Genomic DNA, 23,015 nt, shown 5'->3' on the forward strand with positions numbered 1-23,015 from the left:
AGTCTTCCAGGCTGTGAGATATGCAGGTGCAACAGACGGGCTTGCATTGTCGGGAAGGAAGGCAAGCTGTCCTTCCGGACAGGATATGGGTTCCAAAAGGACCCTGCAGAGCCCCTGGGAGGCCCAGGGGAGTAGCTGGGGCCCCACCCCACACGCGTGGGCACAGCAGGACCCGGCTTGCCTCCTGCAGTGGAGACGGGCGTTTTGGTCTGCCTCCCGTGCCTGGTCGCTGCCGCCTCGGGCAGCCCCTGCCACCCCTCCTGAGGCCCTGGAGCCACGGGCGGCTGAAGCTGACCCACGTGTACTCCTGTTAGTGGACCCGCTGGGGCCTCGGGCCGGTGCTGAGAAGACAACAGTGCCTCTGTGAGAAGCTTGGCTCTGGCGACTTCTTTCCTCAGTCACCCTGTGCCTGTCTTTGTGGCTCAGTCAAGGGACAAGACTCGGCAGGGCTGATGGAGAACGCAGCTCCCAGGATTGAGGGGCTAGGCTGGGCTGGTCCTCAGTCCACCAGCGACCTGCTGCCTCCTTAGTTTTCCCATCTGGAACTTGGGGGTGGGAACACATCCCTAGGATGTTATGATGAGAGACAAAAGAAATCCTGAATGTGCTGGGCAAATAGTCATCACAAAATCAGTCTTTGATGAATGAATGCTGAATGAATGGATGAACAAGGGCAAAGAAAATGATCTTGAAATGGAAAAGCATAGGTCATGCGGCAGTTTTCAAACTTAACTAAAAGAACACCCTAGAGATGTTGTTAAATTTATTAAAACAGAGAACTGGACTCCAACCTGGTCTGGTTAATATTTTTTAATACTTTACTTGTGAACTCATCTGCACAAGGACTTGGTTTTTCTATGGGAATTCTGTGTGGCCTGGGCAGTGGAAGGACTGACTGTCTGAGCTGGTTTGCCTTGGTCCTGGCCAGGTGCCCAGGGTGATCAGCAACTCAGGACCAATGTTTATGGTGATTACCCTGTAGGTGGTGTCAATTCAAGCTCTAAGCCACAGATAATGCCGGCTTGGGGGCTTTGCATGTTTACGGGAGACTTTGTGTTGTTTTACTGAGAGCCCTACACAGAGGCAGGCCATTGCCATGTTTCATTGGCCCAGCAGCTGTTGGATGACCCTGGCTTTAAGCAGGGTCTCGGTTCAACTGACCCTCACACAGCAGAACCAAGGCCCTGTCGCTGCCAGTTTCTGGTCCAATAATCACAGCAATAGCTTTCTCTCACTCGGCACTGACTTTCAGTTCCTTTTTCATTTCTGTTTTCTTTCTTACTTGTGAAGTCAGCCACAGTTCTGTTGTGGTCACTGATGATGAAGACAATGTTGTTACTAAAGCTGGAGAGTTTTCTTTTCAGCTCAGCGCTCTATTAGTGGAACTAGAAGCCTCTCCAAAGTTCTTTAAACCACTCTTGCCCCCTCTTGCCAGCGAGCGTGAGTATGTGTGTGTTGTTGCCCAGATACAACCTGAAGTTCAGCCCTGGCTGCTGGGTGCACTTTTCAGAATCAAAATGTCCTCATCAAAAATCATCCCCAGAGTTCTTTATCTGCCTGAGATGGCAGTGTTTTCTGTAACATGAACTCTGCTCTGACTCACACTAATAATACTATTTATCAGGCCCTTGGAATGTGCCAGGTATTATGCCTAAAGCTTTGCATAAATCATTTACTTTTATCTTCTCACCATCCTATATTTATACCCATTTTACAAAGTGGGAAACAGGTGTTCAGAGAGATTAGCTACCACAATGAGCCAAGACTGGGACTCTCTTCATTCCTAAATTTCTTTATCTTCTCTAATGATTTCAGAAGTTGCTTTGCAAGCAACACATCAGCTCTCCTACCAAACTCCATGGGCCAAGCAATCATTTGCACATTGGTTAAGGAAGTGAGATCAAATGACATGATGTATGCAAAAAAAAAAAAAATACCTTTTTATGAAATGTACAGAAATGACATCACTGGGTGGAGGTGGCTGTAACTCCCCCTGTAGTGCTGGAATCAGTATCTTTCAATTCACTGAATAGAAAGTAATTTGTATTTTACATGTTTAATCTCTCCAACCAAATAGACAAAAAATTATTTTCTCCAAACAAGCCTTTGGACTAAAGTAAAATACAGTTGAATGGAAAATTGGGTAAAATTCTGAATGTGTTGATTATACAGTGGAAACACTATTTGGAAAGCAACTCATGCAGGTGACCTATATTAATTCAGTCCCCTCAATATTAGCAGGTGTTAACTGAGCCCCTGCTGGGCGGCAGGCACCATGTGTCTAATAGTCTTGGGCAACCTTTGTTCGTTATTTTTTTTACTTTAATAATAATAAACTTGGTATTCTGAAATAATGATAGATATACAGAAAAGTTGCAAAGATGGTACAGATAGTTCTGTATATCCTTCACCCGTGTGTGCATGCCAAGTCGCTTCAGTCATGTCCGACACTCTGCCACCCTAGGGACTGCAGCCCACCAGGCTCCTCTGTCCATGGGATTCTCCAGTCAAGAATACTAGAGTGGGTTGCCATGCCCTACTCCAAGGGAGTTTCCCAACCCAGGGATCAAACCTGCATCTCCTGTGTCTCCTGCATTGGCAGGCAGGGTCTTTACCACTAGTACCACCTGGGAGGCCCCCATCCCTCACCTATTGTTACCCTCTCATATAACCACAGTCCATTTGCCAACCCTCAGACATTAACGTTGATATGTTACCATCAACTATAGATTGAGCCAGTTTTTCTATTGATGTCCTTTTTCTGTTCCAGGATCCAATCCAGGATCCTACACTACATTTGGTGGATCCATTTTTAGACTGGCTCACTTAGTATTAAAATAGCCATGTTTTCTTTGCTTCTCTTTGGGATCAAATTTGGTTTGAGTTCTATTTCCAATTCTACAGGGAAAAAGAGGCAGACAAATGATAAACAAATACGTAGACTGGTTTGACTCACATTTGAATTGGGAATTGACTCATCAGTCCTGAGGGTAACCCACCTCTATCCTCCTGAGATCACCACGTAAAGAAGAATCTCCTCTTCAGTCACAGCTCAGGCTCCTGTGTCTATGGATGTAGGGGCAAGAGTTAGGACCAGGCTTGACAGAGCAAATTGCTCTGTGGTTTGCCCCTTCGAAACCCCAAGTCCAGCTGAGTCACTGAAGAATTCCACCTTCCTGACCAGCAGTCAGGAAGAGTCCCAACAGTCTAATAGAGAAGATACTCTTTGATCGCCTCCTTCAGTTCACTCATTCATTTCTCATCATTCATTATTTTTTTAATTGATTAATTTATGGCTTCCCTGGGTCTTCATTGCTGTGTGTCAGTTTTCTCTAGTTGCAGCGAGTGGGGCTGCCGTCTAGTTGCAGTACAAGGGCTTCTCATCGTGGGGGCTTCTCCTGTTGTGGAACACAGGCTCTAGGAGCAGGCTTCAGTGCTTGCAGCACACAAGCTCTATAAAGCTGGCTCAGTAGTTGTGGAGCACAGGCTTAGTTGCCCCACAGCACGTGGAATCTTCCTGGACCGGGGACCGAACCCACGTCCCCTGCATTGGCAGGCGGATTCTTATCCACCGGACCACCAGGGGAGTCCTTCACCATTCATTACTGATTTATTCCACATTTATTAAGTCCCCAGAGTGTGCCAGGTACTGAATTAAGTGCTGGGGCTATAAGGAGGAGCAAAACAGAAATAAGGGAACATTAAATAGGGCTTTCATTTCATTCTTGAATACCTACTAAGTGTTCTCACTGAGCTAGGCAATAATGGGGGAGGCGGGTGTTCTTGATACAGGTCCTGTCCTCAAGGAATGTGCTAGCCACAGACACAGGATGGGCTACTCAAGGCAGCCTGAGATAAATGGTGCAGACAGTAACGGGGGAGAGAGAGCTAACAGCGGGGGTGATCGGGAAGGGGCCCAGATCTTCAGCTGGGCTTTAGGGTGAAGTCTGCAGAGATAGTAAAAAATCAGTAAATAAATAGAAGTCTGTGTATTGGGAAGAAAAGCAGGATTGTGCACTCTGTTTACTGATGAGAGAAGAGATGGGCTTGAGAAAGGACTCTGGGTTTGCAGATAGGGGAGCATATGTTTGAAGATGTGATCTGAGTTCTGTTGCTCTTCCTGTCTCCCAGGGATATCTGAGCCCTTAGGAACTATGCCTAAACTAAACCCTAGCAAGGCAGATCCCAAGAGCCTCTGTGAAACCAGCCACCCCCACACACCACCCCCGCAACCTTCGCCTCACTGTAGGAACCGGAGGCTCTGGAGATGAAGATGCCCTTCATCTCCCTGGCGGAGACAGTGGCTGTGCTGGAAAGAACACTGGCTTTGGGCCCCTCAAGAATTCAAGGCCTAGCTCTGCTGTTTTCCAGCGTGTGACTTTAGCCAAGCTACTGGTTGAGCTTCTATTTCTTCATCTAAAGAGGAGATTAAAAATAATAATAATAAAATTAAAAAAAAAAAAAGAGGAGATAACCATCGTACCTACCTCAAAGGGATGTCATGAAGATTAAATGAAACTATGAGCCCTCGGAGCCTGGCACAGGGTGTGGCACCAAGAGGTACCAAAGAGTGGTAGCCAGTTGTTTGGTCACTCAGTTGTGTCTGACTCTTTGCGACCCCATGGACTGCAGCACACCAGACTTCCCTGTGCTTCACTATTTACCTGAGTTTGCTCAAACTCATGTCCATTGAGTCAGTGATGCCATCCAACCATCTCATCCTCTGTCATCCCCTTCTCTTTCTGCCCTCAATCTTTCCCAGTATCAGGGTCTTTTCCAATGAGACAGCTCTTCTCATTGGGGGACCAAAGTATTGGAGCTTCGGCTTCAGTCCTTCCAATGAATATTCAGGGTTGATTTCCTTTAGGATTGACTGGTTTGATCTCCTTGCAGTCCAAGGAACTCTCAAGACTCTTCTCCAGCACCACAGTTAGAAAGCATCAATTCTTCAGCACTCAGCCTTTTTTATAGTTCAACTCTCACATCCATACATGACTACTGAAAAACCATAGCTTTGACTATACAGATGTTGGTTGGCTAAGAGATGGCTCTGCTTTTTAATATACTGTCTAGGTTTGTCATAGCTTTTCTTCCAAGAAGCAAGCATCTTTTAATTTCATGGCTGCAGTCACCGTCTGCAGTGAATTTGGAGCCCACGAAAATAAAATCTGTCACTGTTTCCATCTATTTGCCATGAAGTGATGGCACTGGCTGCCATGATCTTTGTTTTTTGAACACTGAGTTTTAAGTCAGCTTTTTTACTTTCCTCTTTCACTCTCTCTATCAAGAGGCTGTTTAGTTCCTCTTTGCCTTCTGCCATTAGAGTGGTATCATCTGAATATCTGAGGTTGTTGATATTTCTCCCAGAAATCTTGATTCCAGCCTGTGCTTCCTCCAGCCCAGTGTTTTGTACGATGCACTCTGCATATTAGTTAAATAAGCAGGGTGACAATATACAGCCTTGACGTACTCCTTTCCCAGTTTTGAACCAGTCCATTGTCCCATGTCCAGTTCTAACTGTTGCTTCTTGATCTGCGTACAGGTTTCTCAGGAGGCAGGTAAGGTGGTCTGGTATTCCCATCTCTTTAAGAATTTTCCAGTTTTTTGTGATCCCCACAGTCAAAGGCTTTGGCATGTTCAATGAAACAGAAGTAGGTGTTTTTCTGGAATCCCCTTGTTTTTTCTATGATCCAACGGATGTTGGCAATTTGATCTCTGGTTCCTCCATAAACAGCAGAGTGGGACTGAATGAACCCTGTAGTTTCATGAGAACTTCAAGACTCACGTAACATAATGGTGGTCTATGTAGGCAGGTCACAGACCCAACTAAGTGAAGTCTTGGACAGCTGGGGCAGTGAATACTGCCAGTCAGCAGAAATGAACTTCAATTATCATGGTTCTGAAAGAGGGAGGCATGGGCATTCCTCTGCAGTGGCGCCCTAATTTGGGCAAATCTCAAATGAGAAGATGCTCTGAGATGATTTTTTCTCTTTATCGCAAAGATTGACCCAGAAGTCCCCTGACCATATCCACACACACAAAGACTGGAGGGTGACTAGTTCACAACTCTTACATTATCCCAGTGTCCCCACAGTAGTGAAGGGAGAGTCTGTAAGGCAGGACGGGCCACAGCCTGGAAGGAGGGCAGTATTTGTTTCTACCTTGGAGCAGAATTCCAAATAGACTTCTGGGTCCACCAAAGAAAACAGAAAGAATAGAGCTGGGACACAGCTCTTTGCCTGTTCCATCCCAAGATAATCAGTAGATGCTTCAGTGGAAATTTGCGGAGATCATGCCTGCATTCTGGGCAAGAAGCACAGAGGGGCTGTGTGAGGCCCCAGGCCCCGGGAAAAAGCACCACAGGCAACTTGATAGGAATCCACGTGATGCTCCAGTGGCAGGCACTGCTGTTTCCATGGCAATCTGATATAGGATGATTTGAACTTCTTAATGCCAATTCTTTGGTAAACCCTTAGGGCCAGAAAAAAGGTCTGTGTGGAAAATTGTCATTATCCTTAAGAAGTATTGTTGTTGTTGTTGTTGTTTTTTGTAGGGGGGAGTTGTTTATTTAAGTGCTTACTAGGTCAGAGTTGTTTTGCTCTTGCCTAAAGCCAATAATGCATTCAGAACAGAGAAGGAAAATGTGAGTTTTTTCATAGATTCTAGTTCTAGTTTCTGCTAACATAGACAGTATGACCTAGGATATATCCATTCTTTATTCATCTCTCCATTTAGCCCGCCAGCCAGCCCACCATTCAGCCATGCGTATTGAGCTCAACCTTTGTCCTCCTGGATTTCTTACCTGTGAAATGAGAGAATGAGTCTGGTTTAGCATTTTTGACCTAAGCTCCTAGATCCTTAGGAGTTTCAGGGTTGTGCTTTCAGGACCTTCCTTCCCAGGATGGGCTAGTGAGACTGGGCAGAGCCTGAGACCCCACTTGCCTTCAGCCCAGAGCAGCCCTGTTTTTAGTTGTTTTACATATTGAGATTTCTTTTCTTTTTTTTCTCATTATTTATTTTTAATTGGAGTATAGTTGCTTTACCATGTTGTGTTCATTTCTACTGTACAGCAAAGTGAACCAGCCATACATATTCATGTATCCCCTCTTTTGTGGGTTTCCTCCCCATATTCGTTTTGAACAAAGACTCCTTGACTGAAAAATCAGGGGGTCTCTACGGACCTTCCCATGGTGACTCTGTAGCTTCAGGCCAATTGTTTTTCAATCAGTGCCCCTGCAGTGCAGGATACAGAAATAAGATGGAGAGGAAACCTGTCTCCCCCACATCCCCCGCCCGGGGGGGCCTGCTGTCTCTGTGAGGATAAACTGAGATTATAGTGTGAAAACTTGCCTGGGTAAACGACTGTTGTTAAGATAATGCAAATAATAATTATTACAGTGGAGTCGGGCAATCAAGATATACCCACAGGGAAATACAGCCTATAATTCAGCCTACAATTAGGGATCAGGTAAAAAGCAGTAGACTCCCAGGGTCTCCACTCAGGGACTCGGGGAATTGCATGGCTTTCCTGGGAACGCAAGCCTACTTGCCAATGCCTCCCGGAGCCGGGGTGGGGGGTGGTGGGGGGCGGGCTGCTGCGCCCCCTACTTCAACCCCCACCCCCACACCCTTGCCCACCGCTCCCGCAGCTGCAGGGAGCCTCACGGTGATTGGCTAAACTGGAAGTTGTTGCTAGGCTACCAGTCCGCGGGAGGCTGGGGCCTCTAGTCCCATCCTCCACCGCAAATTCATCCCGCACAGCCGAGTTAATTCGGGCACCCTGTGAATGGGATCCCCAGCAGTTTAAATTGTCAGCTGCCAAGTGCCCATCTTTCTAGGATTTAACACTCAGCATGAAGGCTATGTGAAGGAGGGGAAGAAAAGCCCTCTGTTTTTATACTCTGGGTCACCTTAAATAGCCGTTTCTTTGAGCCTCAGTGTCCTCCCTTGAATTCTGGGTTTACTCATATATTCATTATTCATGGATGCATCTGTGTTTATTAAGTGCCTACCATGTTCCATGCACTATGGGACAAAGGGATGAATGATGTGGAGACCATCGTTGCCCACATGAAGGGGGAAACATTAGGCACTTAAGCAAATAAGTAAGATAAACATGTATCTAATTCTTTCTTTCCTCTTCAGTGATTTTACTAAAACCCCCTTTCCCCTTCTAAATCTGTAGGGTCCCCCAAGTTGACAGGGGAAGGAGTGCTACTGCCTACTCTGCCTAAGCTACATTGCACCTAACCCATCCCCTCACCGTGCCCTGAAACTGGGGTACATCCTCTCATCTCCATAGTGCTTGTACTTTGCTCTCTTGAACCCGTAAGTGAGCCTGAGTGCACCTTGATGAAGATGTGGGTTGGAATCATTGTCCCATGTTCAGGTGAGAAAGCTGAAAGCCAGAGACATCAAGAAACACTGTCCGTGTCCATATACTAGTAATGGAGAATTACTAGTATAACCAGTATTGAGCACTTACTATGAGCAGGCTCTTTAAAAACAAAACAAAACTGTCTTCCTAAAAAGAATGAAAAAAAAAAAAAAAAAGATCTTCCTCATAACAACCCAGTAAGGTATAATAATTATTATACCCATTTTATAGGTGGCAAAATTGAGGCTGGAAGAAGTTATTTGACTTGCCAAGGTGACCCAGGTAGTGTGTGGCAAAGCTGGAATTTGAACCACATCTCCCTGGCTCCAAAGCCTAACCTCTTTTTAAGAACTGGATCTGGTCACAGAAAAGAGTCTCTGAGTGGCTAAGTCTTGGAGTGGTTTCCAAATGCTCTTCAAAACCTCCCAGTCCCAGGATCTTATTTATTTTTCAACTGAAGTTTTTGGTACAATACACTCACAAAACCTGGTGAATTGTCCATACTTATCAATATGACTGACTCTGTTATCTATCCATCTGTGATGATCTTGCCTTCAAATTTTTGTTGGGTAATTAAGTCAAGTAACTCCTCCCTGTAAGCATTTCCATTGCTTGCTCTGTTAGCTTTTATTTTCCTTTGTTCATGTTCTGAACAAAACCGAGCACCCACCAAGTATTGTGGGGGGCTTGGTGGGTGTAGGTGAGTGTGGCCCATCCCTTCCTTGAGGAGTTCCCAACGTAGAGCAAGTTTCTGAAGGGTCTTCCATGGGCAAAGTGCAGTGAAGGTCATGGAGAGAGGAAGACCACAGAGACCCGCCCTCAGAGAATCTCCTTGATTTTGGAGACAGACCCACAGTTAGATTAAAGACAAAGGTGGGAAAGGAGGTGGGAAGGAACAGAAGCGGTCGTGGCGGGTGTGGGCTGGGGGTGGGAGCAGCCCACCTTGAGTTTCCCACAGAGCTGCTTTTAAATCCTATCTTTCTGTGGTCCCTGTGGGACACTGTGTTTCAGAGCCCAGCAGCCTGCAGCTTGGAAGGAGGACTTTAAATGGGAGAAGGTGCTAGAAAGAACAGAGATGCATAAAGAAGCCAGCTAAATTTATCCCTCCTCGCAGCACCCAGCAATTGCTATGCTTAACATTTGATTTTCTACCAATAGAGACTAGTTTAACCAGAAGATTAGGTGTTTTTCTCTGAGAAGACAGAGGGAGAAAGAGATGCAGAGAATGAGACCTGAAGAGAAGCAAGGCGAGACAGAGATAACTCCTCTGCACACTCTGGGATGCCATCCTAGTGAGCAGTAGGAAAAAATATTAAACTGGGCACCTGAGTGGGAGCAATCAGACAATCTCCTGCCCCCTTTCAACCTGGCCACCCTCCTAATTTCCAGATAGCATCATTTTTCATATGTAAGTATATAGGAGATATCCATGTTGTCTTGGCCACTGCCCTGTCCCTGTCACCCACCACCATCCCTATACAACTGAGAGTTGACTGTGAATGGATAATATACCAAAGCAATGATCTAAGTATTACAAGACTAATATGCATGCCTTTGACCTAGCATTCCCATGTACAGGAATTTATCCTGATGACAATAATTAAGGACATGGCAAAGAATTTAGCAAGAGATGATTCATTGCAGAATTGTTTAGAAAAAGCAAGGAAACTAAGTAGCCAACCCCTGTTGGGGACCTGCTCAGTAAATAATGATATATCTCTACAAATAGCTGTCCATGATGCTCATGAATTAGGTTATAAATGGGTTCTTACTGATGTGGAAAGACATGATTAGGTAAAAAAAGCAAGTTACAAAACAGTGTATGTAGTATGACTCTATGTAAGTATTCTTGTAAGAATAAGTATATAAAATAGTCTAGGAAGACACAAACCAAATGTTAACCTCTGGGTGGAGGAATTCCAAGCCATTAATTTTACTTTCTTTTTGCTCATCTGCGTTAAAAAAAAAAATTCTTTTTTCCACAATGAATATATATTTCCTGTGCAGTGAAAACAATTTCCTTCCAGCAGTCCTAGTGAGCACCTCCTGCTAGGAGTCCAGGAGTTGGGGGGCAAGCTGAGCCAGGTACTCCTGACTCTGAGGCTTGTGAGAAAGACCACCAACCCTGTGAGGCCACTTCAAGCTGCTCTTTAAGAATTGCCAAAAAGCGAGTCCCCACCCTAACTTGACTCTCCAACCTGATTGGTCTTATGGGCAAGAACTCAAGTGACCCAACAACACCTTGGTATCAAAATGCTCAGTTGTCTCATAACCTACTGGTGGGTTGGCTGCCGCCACTCCCTGACCCCAAGGGAAAACAGTCTGTACAAATTGGTACTTGGTAAAGGGTAACCTTGCTAAAATTGCAGAGCCTTCCCAGCTCACCAGGAGCATCCTCCCCTGTAAGGGGGTGATGGCTAAGATGCTGCGTTGATCAGGTCAGCCCCTACTACACCCAGGCAGCTGTGAGTCTGAATGCTGGAGAGAAAAGGCCGTCACCATGGCAACCCAGGCTGGCTCAGCCTCTGGGATCAGTCCAACACCCAGAGAAAGGAGGTGGGGTCTGGAGTCAGAACAAACACTGCCTGGTTGTCTGACCTCAGGCAGTACTCTTCGCTTTTCTCTGCCTCAGTTTCTACATCTGTAAAGTGATACGGAAGCTCCTTATCTTACCTGCTTCCAGGATTAATAAGGAATAATCTGTGAATGGTAAAATATGAGAGGAGAGCACCCCTAGCTTTGGTTTGTCCCCAAATAGCTGTGTATGACCTTGGACAAATCACTTAACCTTTCTGTGCCTCAGACGCTCTGTTTGTAAATAGGATAGTAATGTCCCCTGTGATGGCTTCTCAGATTTACTCTCAGGCGGCCATGAGAGTCCCAGAAGTTGGAAGGAATCTTGGTCCTTACCACCCATGCAGGAATCCCTTTGATGAGTTCTTTGGCTGAGGTACTTGTCCTATCTCTGCTTGATGACCTAAAGTGCCAGAGAGCTTACGACTGCACAGCTTTCCAAGTAGCCATTGCTACATGATGCTAATTGTAAGAAAGTTCTTTTGTATAGGATGTTTTGGGTTTTGCTTTTAAAAAAACATTCAGTTAAATTTCTTTATTTTTGGCTGTGCTGGGTCTCCATTGTGGTGTACGGGCTGTTCGTTGCTACTCCCGGGCTTTCTCTAGTTGCTGCAGGTGGGGCTGCTCTCTGGCTGCAGTGTGCCGGCCCTAGGGCAGGCAGACTTCAGTAGGTGCTGCACACAAACTCAGAGTTGTGGCTCATGGACTTAGTTGCCCTGCGGCATATGGAACTTTAGTTCCTGGACCAGGGAGCGAATTCCTGTCCCCTACATTGGCAGGCAGATTCTTAACTACTGGGCCACCAGGGAAGTCCCAGTATAGGATGTTTTACAATTAAATGTTTGCTGTAAAAATTAGCAGTCCTTTTCAGATCTGTTTCCACTCCTGATTTTCCCAGAGGGTTTGCACAAGATAAAAATTAGCAGCAATTGGCAAGAAGCAGGTTCAGGCCCAGTTCTGAAAGCTTTTACCTTAATGTAGTAAAGGAGATGAGTTCCTGGGTCACACACTCTAGGTTAAAATCCCACTTTGTTCATTTACCAGATGGTTGCCCTTGGGCAACTTATATTAGCTCTCTGAGCCTCAGTCTCCTGATTGGTAAAATGAGGCCAGAACTACCTACCTCACAGTATTATTGCTGTGACAGCACTTATTCAGTGCACAATTCCCTGGTGGAATTCTGGGGGTGGTGGCGGGCAGGGTGGGTCACACCTTCCTCTGCCACCCCCTGGACAACACATCTGACCTCTGAGCCCCGCCCCCTGCCCCGTAATCTGGCACGTGTAGGCTCTTACGTGCCCAGGCTGTGCCCCTCTCAGAAGCAGGCAGAAGGTTCATCTCGCTCGCCCTCCTGGGAACCCCTGCAACACAGCCTTGTGTGTGCACTTCAGGGCCTTCTCCCTCTCAGGCCTATGCCAGGGGCCATAAAAGGAAGATGATGCAATGGCTTCAAGACAAAGCTTACCCTCCCTGTGATTCTCCTGCCTCAAGGTTAGCACCCCCTCCTGCCCACAGATGCAGCAGGCACTAAGCATGCGTCCCAGGGTGTCACTGGGTGAAGCCTTTCAACTATATCACTGTTTTAAGGGGACCCTCATAGAGGGCAAAAAGCCTATAAGACTCAAAAGAATGCAGTCTGGTGGTGGGGTAGAAACGTGGTCCTTTGCCCTCAATTGAAGGAGTCAGGACGCCTGACTAGCGGTGGGCTCTCGGGAGCCAGTGATTTCATTCCTCTGTGCCTCGCTTTCCTCACGTGCAGAATGACAGGTTGATGCCTGAGACCTCTCTTGTGTCAGAATTACAGGTTTTTCTATTTATTGGATGCAGGATGAGATAGCATAATCGCCCTTGACCTCTTTATGCCATAGGGGCTGCTGAGCACCCACTCCTCTCTGCTTCCTCCGCAGATGAATACCTTCGAGTCCTCAATGTGGGTGTGGCCGAGGTGAAGAAGTCCTTCTTGGGTCCCTTATCGCCGTCCTGTAAGATGGTGCAGATGATGAGGCAGTTTCTGTACCGGGTCCTGCCTGAGGACTCCTACAAGGTCACCACCGGGAAACTCCACGTGGCCCTCACCCGGTTCACGGATGGAGAGAGTGTGGTGGTTTCAGAGTATACGTCCAAGGAAGAGCTCATTGAGGTAAGGGGGCGGGACCTGGGTGTGAGGGCGGGGCCGGGAATCAGGGCGGGGCCTGGGAGGGACCTGGGTGTGAGGGCGGGGCCTGGTGGGCGGGGCCGGGAATCAGGGCGGGGCCTTGGGGGGGACCTGGGTGTGCAGGCGGGGCCTGGGCGGGCGGGGCCTGGGTGGGCGGGGCTGGTAATGAGAGCCGGCCGGGGAGCTGGGGCCGAAAAGGAGAGGCTGGTCTTGGTTTTTTGACAGGCCTCTGGGACGGTCCACCTGTCTGCCTCACTTCCTTCTGTTTTCTGCTTCCCAAGTTCTTCCCTCCCTTCGCCTTCCTGCCATCTGTCTTTCTGTGTTAGGCACGCTGTTAAACGAGATGGACACAGAGAGACGCCAAAAACAAATCAGACTTGGTCACCATCCTACGCTTCAGCGCTCAGAGTCCCGTCCGTTTTGCCTCTGCCTTGCCCTCTGCTTTGATCCTGCAGCTTCTCAGAGGTCCGTCTGTATTATCAACAGAGGTCCTGTGGCTCCTGTCGGCCTGGGCTGCAGTGTTTCCCCGCTGAATTACTCCCGGTTTGTGGGAACGGCCTCCCTTCGCCCTTTCTCTTCCTTTGGTCCTTGATAAAAAGGATTGCGTTATCACGAAATGGAAAGGGGGCTCTGATAGTGCACTTTTCTAAGCTCCTTAATATAATTTAAAAAATAATTTTATTTACTTATTTATTGGTCTTTGTTGCTGCACGGGCTTTTCTCTAGTTGCAGAGAATGGGGGCTACTCTCTAGTTGAGGTGCGAGGGCTTCTGTTGTTGCTGAGCCCTGGCTCTAGGGTGGTCAGGCTTCAGTAGTTGCTGCTTCTGGGCTCTAAAGCACAGACTCAATAACTGTGGTGTGCGGGCTTAGTTGCTCCGAGGCATGTAGGACCTTTTTGGAAACCAGGTATCGAACTCATGTCTCCTATATTGGCAGGTGAATTCTTTACCACTGAGCCACCAGGGAAGCCCCCATTAATGTAAACTTTAGTTAAGAATTGTTAGTGTTGAAGAGTGCTGTGGATATGCCCAATTTTCTTTCAGGACAAAGGGGTTGAGCACATGCCCCTCCACCCTTATTTCCACTCCCCTTCCCTCCTCTGAATGCAAGGCCCTTGCCACCCATCCTCACTTCCCCACACTGGCATGGCTTTGATCCTGGTGAGGGGGAGGAATAGACAGTGGGCATGGACACTCCCTTGGGTTTATTAGCATCCAGTTCTTCAAGACTTTTGTCTCCCCAGTCCTCTTCCACCACTTCCCCCTCCTACCCATACCAGCCAGAGCAGGTCACACAAAACAGGCTTCTGTGCCTTTGCACCTGCTGTTCCTTCTGCCTGGGATGCCCTTCCCCACCCCACTTCACCTGCTCAATCAGACTCCAGTCACTCCTGCCAGGGAACGTCCCTTCACTACCTGCCGGCCTTGCACCCACTGGGTTGGGTGCTTCTTTGGGGCCACGTTGCCCATGCCTACCTCCATCACAGCATTGGTCACCACTGTCTGAAAATTCCCAAGGGTGGGCATATCCTTTGATTCCAAAGGATCAGATTCCAAAGGCCCAGGCCAGATACATAACAATGGTTGTTGAATCCCATTGGATTCATGGAAATTTGGTGCCAGAAGGAAGCCTGGAGATCACTAAGGCCACTCTCTCCCTTTAAAGCTGGGACACCCCACCCAGACCAACCAAGGAGGTTACCAAGGACCCAGCCAGTGTATCTGACTTGGGGCTCCACTTTCCTGGGCAAAGCCTCCACCTTGGTGTAAGGAGGGCCAGGCTGGTGGTGGCCCAGAGGCTGCAGGTGAGTCCTCCCCACTCAGCCCCCAGGCCTCGGGCGTCTCAGCCCTGTTCTCTCCCCACAGGCCCTGTACTGCAGCTGCTTCGTCCCTGTGTACTGCGGCCTTATTCCTCCAACTTACCGTGGCGTGGTACGTGCTTCAGTGTGGGAGGGGGCGAGCTGGGATCCAGGGGGGCCCGTGTGACCCACATCAGTGAGGGATGGTCTCAGAATTCAGTGGGAAGACCACAAGAATTGAAAAGGCCCTTGCGTTTTCCTACTCAGAATTCTTAATGTAGATGGATTTCTGGGGCTTTAAGATGGCCTTTCCCCCACTGGGTTGGGCTTCTCTCTGCACCCACCAACCCATTACTGAGCCTGGCAAGTCAAGGCTCCACAAGTTTGCCAGATTTTCTAACCAGCTTCAGCTGATGCAGATGCTGCTGGTCCACAGACCACACTCTGAGCAGGAGGATTTAACCTGCATCTCCTCCTCATTTTACATCTAGAGAAAATGAGATCCAGAGACTAGGAGTCAGCTAGCAGATAGACTCTTAATGCATGTTATCCATGTAATTCTCAGGCGCCCAGAGAGTTGGAGCCTCTGTGTCTGTGATCCTTTCTTCATAGTTGAGGGAACAGAAGCCCCAAGAGGGGAAGGGACTTCAGGGTGGACACTTGGTGGTGAGGAGGGTTCTGAAGGTTTGTGAGGGGAGGTCTGACCTCAACAGAGGAAGGCAACTGGGCCCTGCGGCAGCCTAGAGGGGGAATATCTCACAACCTGCTCAGACTCACCGCGTGTACACCTTCTCATAAGGCCCAGGGGGCGGGTTCCATTCCCCAGCCCTGCCCTCAGCCATTGAGGGACTTCACAAACAGGGACTGTGCCAACTTTATCCAGAGTGTGGATGCCCCCGAACTTTGGTGTCAGAGCTTCTCCCGAGGGACCCATTTCCTTTGTTTTTTCGGCCTTACCACATGGCCTTTGAGATCTTAGTTCCCAGACTAGGGATCAAACCCATGCCCACGCCCCACACCCCTCCCCTCCCACTGGGACAGCAGAGTCTTATCCTCTGGACCATTAGTTAAGTCCCAAGACCCATTTCTTTGATGCCCTGAGTGGGGGAGAGGGCCTCTGACCCCAGATGAGCGTTTCTCACGGGCACCCCGCCCCGCAGCGGTACATCGACGGGGGCTTCACCGGCATGCAACCCTGCTCCTTCTGGACCGACTCCATCACCATCTCCACCTTCACCGGGCAGCAGGACATCTGCCCGCGGGACTGTCCTGCCATCTTCCACGATTTCCGCATGTTCAACTGCTCCTTCCAGTTCTCCCTGGAGAACATTGCCAGGATGACCCATGCCCTGTTCCCCCCAGACCTGATGGTGAGAGACACGAGGGATCTGAGAGTGGGTGCAGGGAGAGCCAGGGAGGGTGGTGGGGTGGGGAGGAGGACTGGGTCGGGGGAGCCAGGGGGGCCCACTCAGTCCATCTGTGTTTTCCCCCTTCGCTGGTCCCTTAAACTTCCTCGTAAACCTGTAACCTGGCCTTGCTGCTACCCAGGAATGAACAAGTGCCCAAGGTGCTCCCAGCCTCAATTCTTTCCCCCTGACTATGTCAGAACTGCTGATAGGAATGTTGGCTGAACTCTCGCACTCTGACATGCAGTGTGGGGTCAGCAAACTATGGCTCAGGAGCCAAATCCAGCCCATCGCTTGTGAGCTAAGAATGGACTTTCTATTTTTAAGGCATTGTTAAAAATAAAAATAAAAAAAGAAATGACAGAGACTATGTGTGACCTGCAAAGCCCCAAATATTTACTATTTGGCCTTTTACAGAAAAGGTATTATGGGCAATATCTCGGGTAATCCGCCAGCATCCTCTGTAATACATACAGTTATTATTCCCATTTTACAAGTGAAGAAACTGAAGCTGTGAGAGGTCACGTTCAGACAGCCACCAAGCCGATAAGTGGCCGTGCTGGGATTTGAGCCCTGTCTCCTCGTTCTGCTCTTCCTACTGTTCAAATGCACCTTCTCGGGTTCTACTAGAGACCTCTCACACTCTGCGGCCCAGGGGACACTGATGATCAGCTGCGAATGGTTTAACACCTTCATGCAGCATCACTATGGACACATGGTCAGGAACTGCCCCCCACTTAGCAGATAGCAAGGGAGGAGCACATTTTGAAAAGCCCATCCAGGGAAGCTGAAGAGCAGTGAAAGCAGCTGCTTTGGGCCAGGGGGCTGCCAGGCTCTGCATTGCTGCACCCTTACTTACTTTCTGGTGCTCCACCTTGCAGATCCTCCACAATTATTACTACCGAGGGTACGAAGATGCCGTTTTGTACTTGAGAAGGCTGAGTGAGTACCATGTGGGGTCAGGAGGAAGTGGGGCGGGGGTGGGGGGCGGTAGATGGGGCAAAGACAGAAAGTAGAAGAGCTGAGTAAAGGCGCGTTTCCCCCAGTTTGTGAACTGGAGGTGCCCTTCAGCCAGGAGAGCCGGAAATGGGTACAAGAACCCGACTGTCTTCATTGTCCAGGACAGGCCGATGTGCCAGAAACTATGGTCTCTGTGGAAAAGGGGGCTTACTGATTAGACTGTGTCTACAGTTTTTGAACAGATAAATTTTCTGGATTTAAAAACTATGTTTAGGTTGGGACTTCGCAGGCAGTCCACTTGTTAAAACTTCACCTTCCAAAGCAGGGGGTGTGGGTTAGATCCCTGGTCAGGGAGCTAAGACCCCACATGCCATGCCTCGTAACCAAAAAACCAAAACATAAAACAGAAGCGATATTGTAACAGATTCAACAAAGGCTTTAAAAATGGTCCACATCAAAAAGAATCTTTTAAAAAGCCAATATATTAAAAATAAATAAATAAAAGTAAAAGCTAGGAAATACATAGCTCGTGTCTCCTTGGAGAATTCCATTTTCACGTCATTACATGACGTGTATTTTATTGTATAAAATAAATGTATTTTATTCTTCTTGTATTTTATTCTCTTTCCAATGAAACAGTAGTGTTAATATAGAACTACATATGACTAGCTTATGTTTGTGTGAGACTTTGAGTGACATATTGATCAACAAATGAGAGAGAAGAGCCCTCACCCTATGTTGCTTTGAAAAGCATGGTCCCATCCCTGTGTATCCTCTGTGTATTTTCTGATTTCAATGGCATCTATTACACACTCTAACTCCATGCAAACTTCTTTGTTAAAATGAAAGAAAAATGCTTTTCTATATCTAGAATTAATTCCATGGGGCATATTTAAAAAAAAAATGATTCCTGGATCAAAGGATGTTTACCAAATGTTCACTTCAGTTCAGTTGTTCAGTTGTATCTGACTCTTTGAGACCCCAGGGACTGTAGCATGCCAGGCCTCCCTGTCCATCACCAACTCCCTGAACTTGCTCAGACTCATGTCTGTCAAGTCGATGATGCCATCCAACCATCTCATCCTCTGTCATCCCTTTCTCCTGCCTTCAATCTTTCCCAGCATCAGGGTCTTTTCCAAGGAGTCAGTTCTTCGCATCAGGTGGTCAAAATATTGGAGCTGCAGCTTCAGCATCAGTCCTTCTAATGAATATTTAAGACCGATTTCTTTAGGATGGACTGCTTAGATCTCCTTGGAATCCGAGGGAATCTCAAGAGTCTTCTCTAACGTCACAGTTCAAAAGCATCAATTCTTTGGACTCAACTTCCTTTATGGTCCAACTCTTACATCCATAAGTGACTACTGGAAAAACCACAGCTTTGACTAGATGGACCTTTGCTGGCAAAGTAATGTCTCTGCTTTTTAATATGCTGTCTAGGTTGGTCATCGCTTTTCTTCCAAGGGACAAGCATCTTTTAATTTCATGGCTGCAGTCACCATCTACCGTGATTTTGGAGCCCCCCAAAATAAAGTCTGTCACTGTTTCCTCATCTATTTGCCATGACGTGATGGGACCGGATGCCATGATTTTAGTTTTTTGAATGTTGAGTTTTAAGCCAACTTTTTCATTCTCCTCTTTCACTTTCATCAAGAGGCTCTTTAGTTCTTCGCTTTCTGCCATAAGTGTGGTGTCATCTGCATATCTGAGGTTATTGATATTTCTCCCGGCAATCTGGATTCCAGCTTGTGCTTCATCCAGCCCAGCATTCACATGATGTACTCTGCATATAAGTTAAATAAGCAGGGTGATAATATACAGCCTTGACGTACTCCTTTCCCAATTTGGAACTAGTCTGTTGTTCCATATCTGGTTCTAACTGTTGCTTCTTGACCTGCATACAGATTTCTCACGAGGCAGTTAAGGTCTGATATTCCCATCTTTTTAAGAATTTCCCACAGGTTGCTGTGATCCACACAGTCAAAGGCTTTAGTGTAAGTCAATGAAGAAGAAATAGATGTTTTTCTGGAACTCTCTTGCTTTTTCTATGATCCAACTGATGTTGGCAATTTGATCTCTGGTTCCTCTGCCTTTTCTAAATCCAGCTTGAACATCTGGAAGTTCTCAATTCACGTACCGTTGAAGCCTAGGTTGCAGAATTTTGAGCATTACTTTGCTAGCATGTGAAATGAGTGTAATTGTATGGTAGTTTGAACATTCTTTGGCATTGCCTTTGGGATTGAAATGAAAACTGACCTTTTCCAGTCCTGTGGCCACTGCTGAATTTTCCAAATTTGCTGGCATATTGAGTGCAGCACTTTCACAGCCTCATCTTTTAGGATTTGAAATAGCTCAGCTGGAATTTCATCACCTCCAGTAACTTTGTTCGTAGTGATGCTTCCTAAGACCACTTGACTTCACACTCCAGAATGTCTGGCTCTAGGTGAATGATCACACCACCATGGTATTCTGGGTCATTAAGACCTTTTCTGTATAGTTCTATGTATTCTTGCTACCTCTTCTTAATATCTTCTGCTTTTGTTAGGTCCATACCATTTGTGTCCTTTATTGTGCCCATCTTTGCATGAAATTTTCCTTTGGTAGCTCTAATTTTTTTGAAGAGATCTCTAGTCTTTCCCATTCTATTGTTTTCCTCTATTTCTTTGCACTGATCACTGAGGAAGGCTTTCTTATCTCTCCTTGCTATTCTCTGGAACTCTGCATTCAGATGGATATATCTTTCCTTCTCTCCTTTGCCTTTCACTTCTCTTCTTTTCTCAGCTATTTGTAAGGTCTCCTCAGACAACCATTTTGCCTTTTTGCATTTCTTTTTCTTGGGGATGGTCTTGATCACTGCCTCCTGTACAGTGTAGATGAACCTCTGTCCATAGTCCTTCAGGCACTCTGTCTATCCAGTCTAGGCCCTTGAATCTATTTCTCACTCCCACTGTATAATCGTAAGGGGTTTGATTTAGGTCATACCTGAAAGGTCCAGTGCTTTTCCCTATTTTCTTCAATTTAAGTCTGAATTTTGCAGTAAGGAGTTCAGATCCGAGCCACAGTCAGCTCCTGGTCTTGTTTTTGCTGACTGTATAGAGCTTCTCCATCTTTGGCTGCAAAGAACAGAATCAATCTGATTTCAGTATTGACCATCTGGTGATATCCACGTATACAGTCATCTCTTGTGTTGCTGGAACAGGGTGTTTGCTATGACCAGTGAGTTCTCTGAGCAAAACTCTATTAGCCTTTGCCCTGCTTCATTTTGTGCTTCAAGGCCAAACTTGCCTGTTACTCCAGTTATCTCTTGACTTCCTACTTTTGCATTCCAGTCCCCTATGATGAAAAGGATATCTTTTTTTAGTGTTAGTTCTAGGAGGTCTTGTAGGTCTTCATAGAACCGTTCAACTTCAGCTTCTTCGGCAAGGTAAACCATTCAAGTCTATGCCCCAACCATTAATGCTAAAGAAGCTGAAGCTGAATGGTTCTGCAGATATCTGCCGAATAACTCAAAGATATTTTTGTGTGTATCCTTTGATGGGAAACATGACCTTGCCCCTAGGCTGCTCTTGGCTATTTCTCCTTGGTCTCCCATTCCCTCCCTTCCCTAATTAACAACTGCTTGAACCTGCCCATTTGAACTCAGGGAAGGTTGAGGAGGCTGAATGAAGGCTATTTCCTATAATCAAAGAAATAGGGGACACAGCAAGACTTTGTGCCTAGGAGCCTGTAGGGCCCTGTGGAATCATGGTGAACTTTTTCTGTATGTAGTTTAAAAAGTATGTGTTTTAGGAGTGAGATTAAAAGATTGAATGTGGTTTTTCTTCCCCCTAGGATATATGCATTTAAAAAATTTTTTCCTCCAAAATTGCCTCCTGCTTTCCCAAGCTTCCCTTGTCCCGAATCTACTTTCTCCTGGGCCCTTTCTCCCAGCTAGGAGGATGGGTAGCAGGATGGAGGGAATGTGGACTCTGGAAGTGAGCGGCCCTGGGCCAGGACCCCCATCCCCCAAGCTGCGCAAGCTCCAGGAAATCACTCCAACTCTCTGAGTCTTGGTTCCTAATCTGTACGAAGGGTTTATTTAGATCCTGGTTCTCGACACACCAACTGTGTGACCTTGAGTAAGTAATTCACCTCCTGGGGCCTGTTTCTCATCTGTACAAGGTGGCTGGTGGTGAACCGTATCTCCACTCCTAGCCACGGTCAGTCCTGTCCACTGCCTGCTCTGACCTCAGAGAAGGCCCCTCCTCTCACCTCTCTGCAGACAGACACCTCCTAGTCCTGACTGTCCTCTGACAACTCCTCCATCCTCTGCATTTGCACAGGGGACAGCTGGGAAGCTGAACCGCAAGTATCCAAAAGGAGGACCACCTGAAGGGTGTGTGGTGGTGGAGATGAGGGCTCACCTCCAGAGCCCCAGGAATAGGAGGGTCTGGCTGGGGCCTGGGCTCCTTCCCACCACCAGCTGAGGAGTCCCTCTATTCTTTCCTCAGTGATGGTGTATACTGAGGACTTGGGGTTTGGGAATCCCCTGTTTGGTTCTTGGATCTTGGAGCAGGCACCAATTCCCTGCTGCAGGAAATCCCTCTACAGCTCAGATTACAGCTACTGGGCTGCCTCCATACCTGTCTCTCCCTTAGAATTTTCCTTTATCTCCCTCTCAGGGCAAGCCCCAGGGAGAGATACAAAATGGATTTTGAAGCATCTCTCGTCTCCCCTGTTTCTCAGAGCCCCATATTTCACCCTCTGGAGGAACCCAGTGACTTCTCACCCTCCCCCCTTCCACCCTTAGCTGGTTGGGACATTCTCACAGGTGTGAATGGTGGTCTTAAACCCAAAGATGAAACTCTAGTAGCATTGCAGCCATCCACTCCTGAATTGGGGACAGTATATGGAGGATGGCAGATTTTCCCCAATGGCCCTGGAATCACTCCAAGTAGGAACAGACACAACTCATAAGGGAGAAAGTGTCTCATGCTGGCTGCCAGCTGTTTTTGCTTCCTCTTCCAATTTGCCAGTGTGTGCGTGGCTTTCTCAGTGCAAGCTTCAGCTCCAGCACCTCAACCCTCTTGAGTTTGATGGGCCTGGAGTTTTCTCCTGGCACCAGATGCAGGCAGGAAATACTGACATATCCTGAGAAACTGTGGCTGGTGCCCAGAGCTACACTCTCTTAATCCCCACCTACCATCTGGGAGCAGAAATCGGAAGTCTGCTCCAGCCTCCTGCCTGTTTTCTGAAAGGGGGTCAGCTCCGGCAGGAAGCCACACCTGCAAGGTGTCACCCTCAACTCCTCAGCTCACATCCTGGCATCTTCAGTCTTCCCCCCTCCTAAAGGCTCACATTGACTTAGTTATTTCTGCCAGCAGCTGAGCCTCCCTCTCCACCCTTGGTCTCCCCTGGCAGTTGCCTTCTGCCAAAACAAAGGGCACTGCTTGCTGGCATCCTTGAAAATCCGCCTTCCCTACACAGATGCGTGGACATGGGTGCTGAGTGAGACTGGAGCTCAGAAGTTGCCACATTTGAAATATCCGTCCCACATCCAGGCATGCCTGGCCAGACCGATCTTCCTGCCTCCCTTCCTCCTGCTCACAATTGGATAGGTTTTCACACAGACACACACAGACAGACAGACAGACAGACAGACACACACACACACACACACACACACACACACACACACACACACCTGTGAAACCAGCACCACAATCAAGATTGGGAACAATCCATCAAGCCCCAAGTTTCCTCATGCCC

At 47.4% G+C, this 23,015-nt stretch overlaps 1 protein-coding gene across 5 annotated transcripts in view; it reads left to right on the top strand.

Moving 5' to 3' along the window:
- Positions 1-23,015, top strand: part of PNPLA1 (patatin like phospholipase domain containing 1) — a 91,335-nt gene that overhangs the window by 51,687 nt on the left and 16,633 nt on the right. For 4 of the 5 annotated variants that reach the window (XM_070777431.1, XM_070777430.1, XM_070777429.1 and 1 more), the window contains 4 exons: positions 12,859-13,091; positions 14,972-15,037; positions 16,065-16,274; positions 17,192-17,252. In XM_070777431.1, coding sequence (XP_070633532.1) covers positions 12,859-13,091; positions 14,972-15,037; positions 16,065-16,274; positions 17,192-17,252 — 570 coding nt within the window. Of the gene's footprint in view, positions 1-10,986; positions 11,328-12,858; positions 13,092-14,971; positions 15,038-16,064; positions 16,275-17,191; positions 17,253-23,015 lie in introns of those variants that run through there. The other variant, XM_070777433.1, reaches the window with a different exon arrangement.

The sequence above is a fragment of the Bos indicus genome, chromosome 23 (assembly GCF_029378745.1).
Source record: "Bos indicus isolate NIAB-ARS_2022 breed Sahiwal x Tharparkar chromosome 23, NIAB-ARS_B.indTharparkar_mat_pri_1.0, whole genome shotgun sequence".
Classification (NCBI taxonomy): Eukaryota; Metazoa; Chordata; class Mammalia; order Artiodactyla; family Bovidae; genus Bos; species Bos indicus.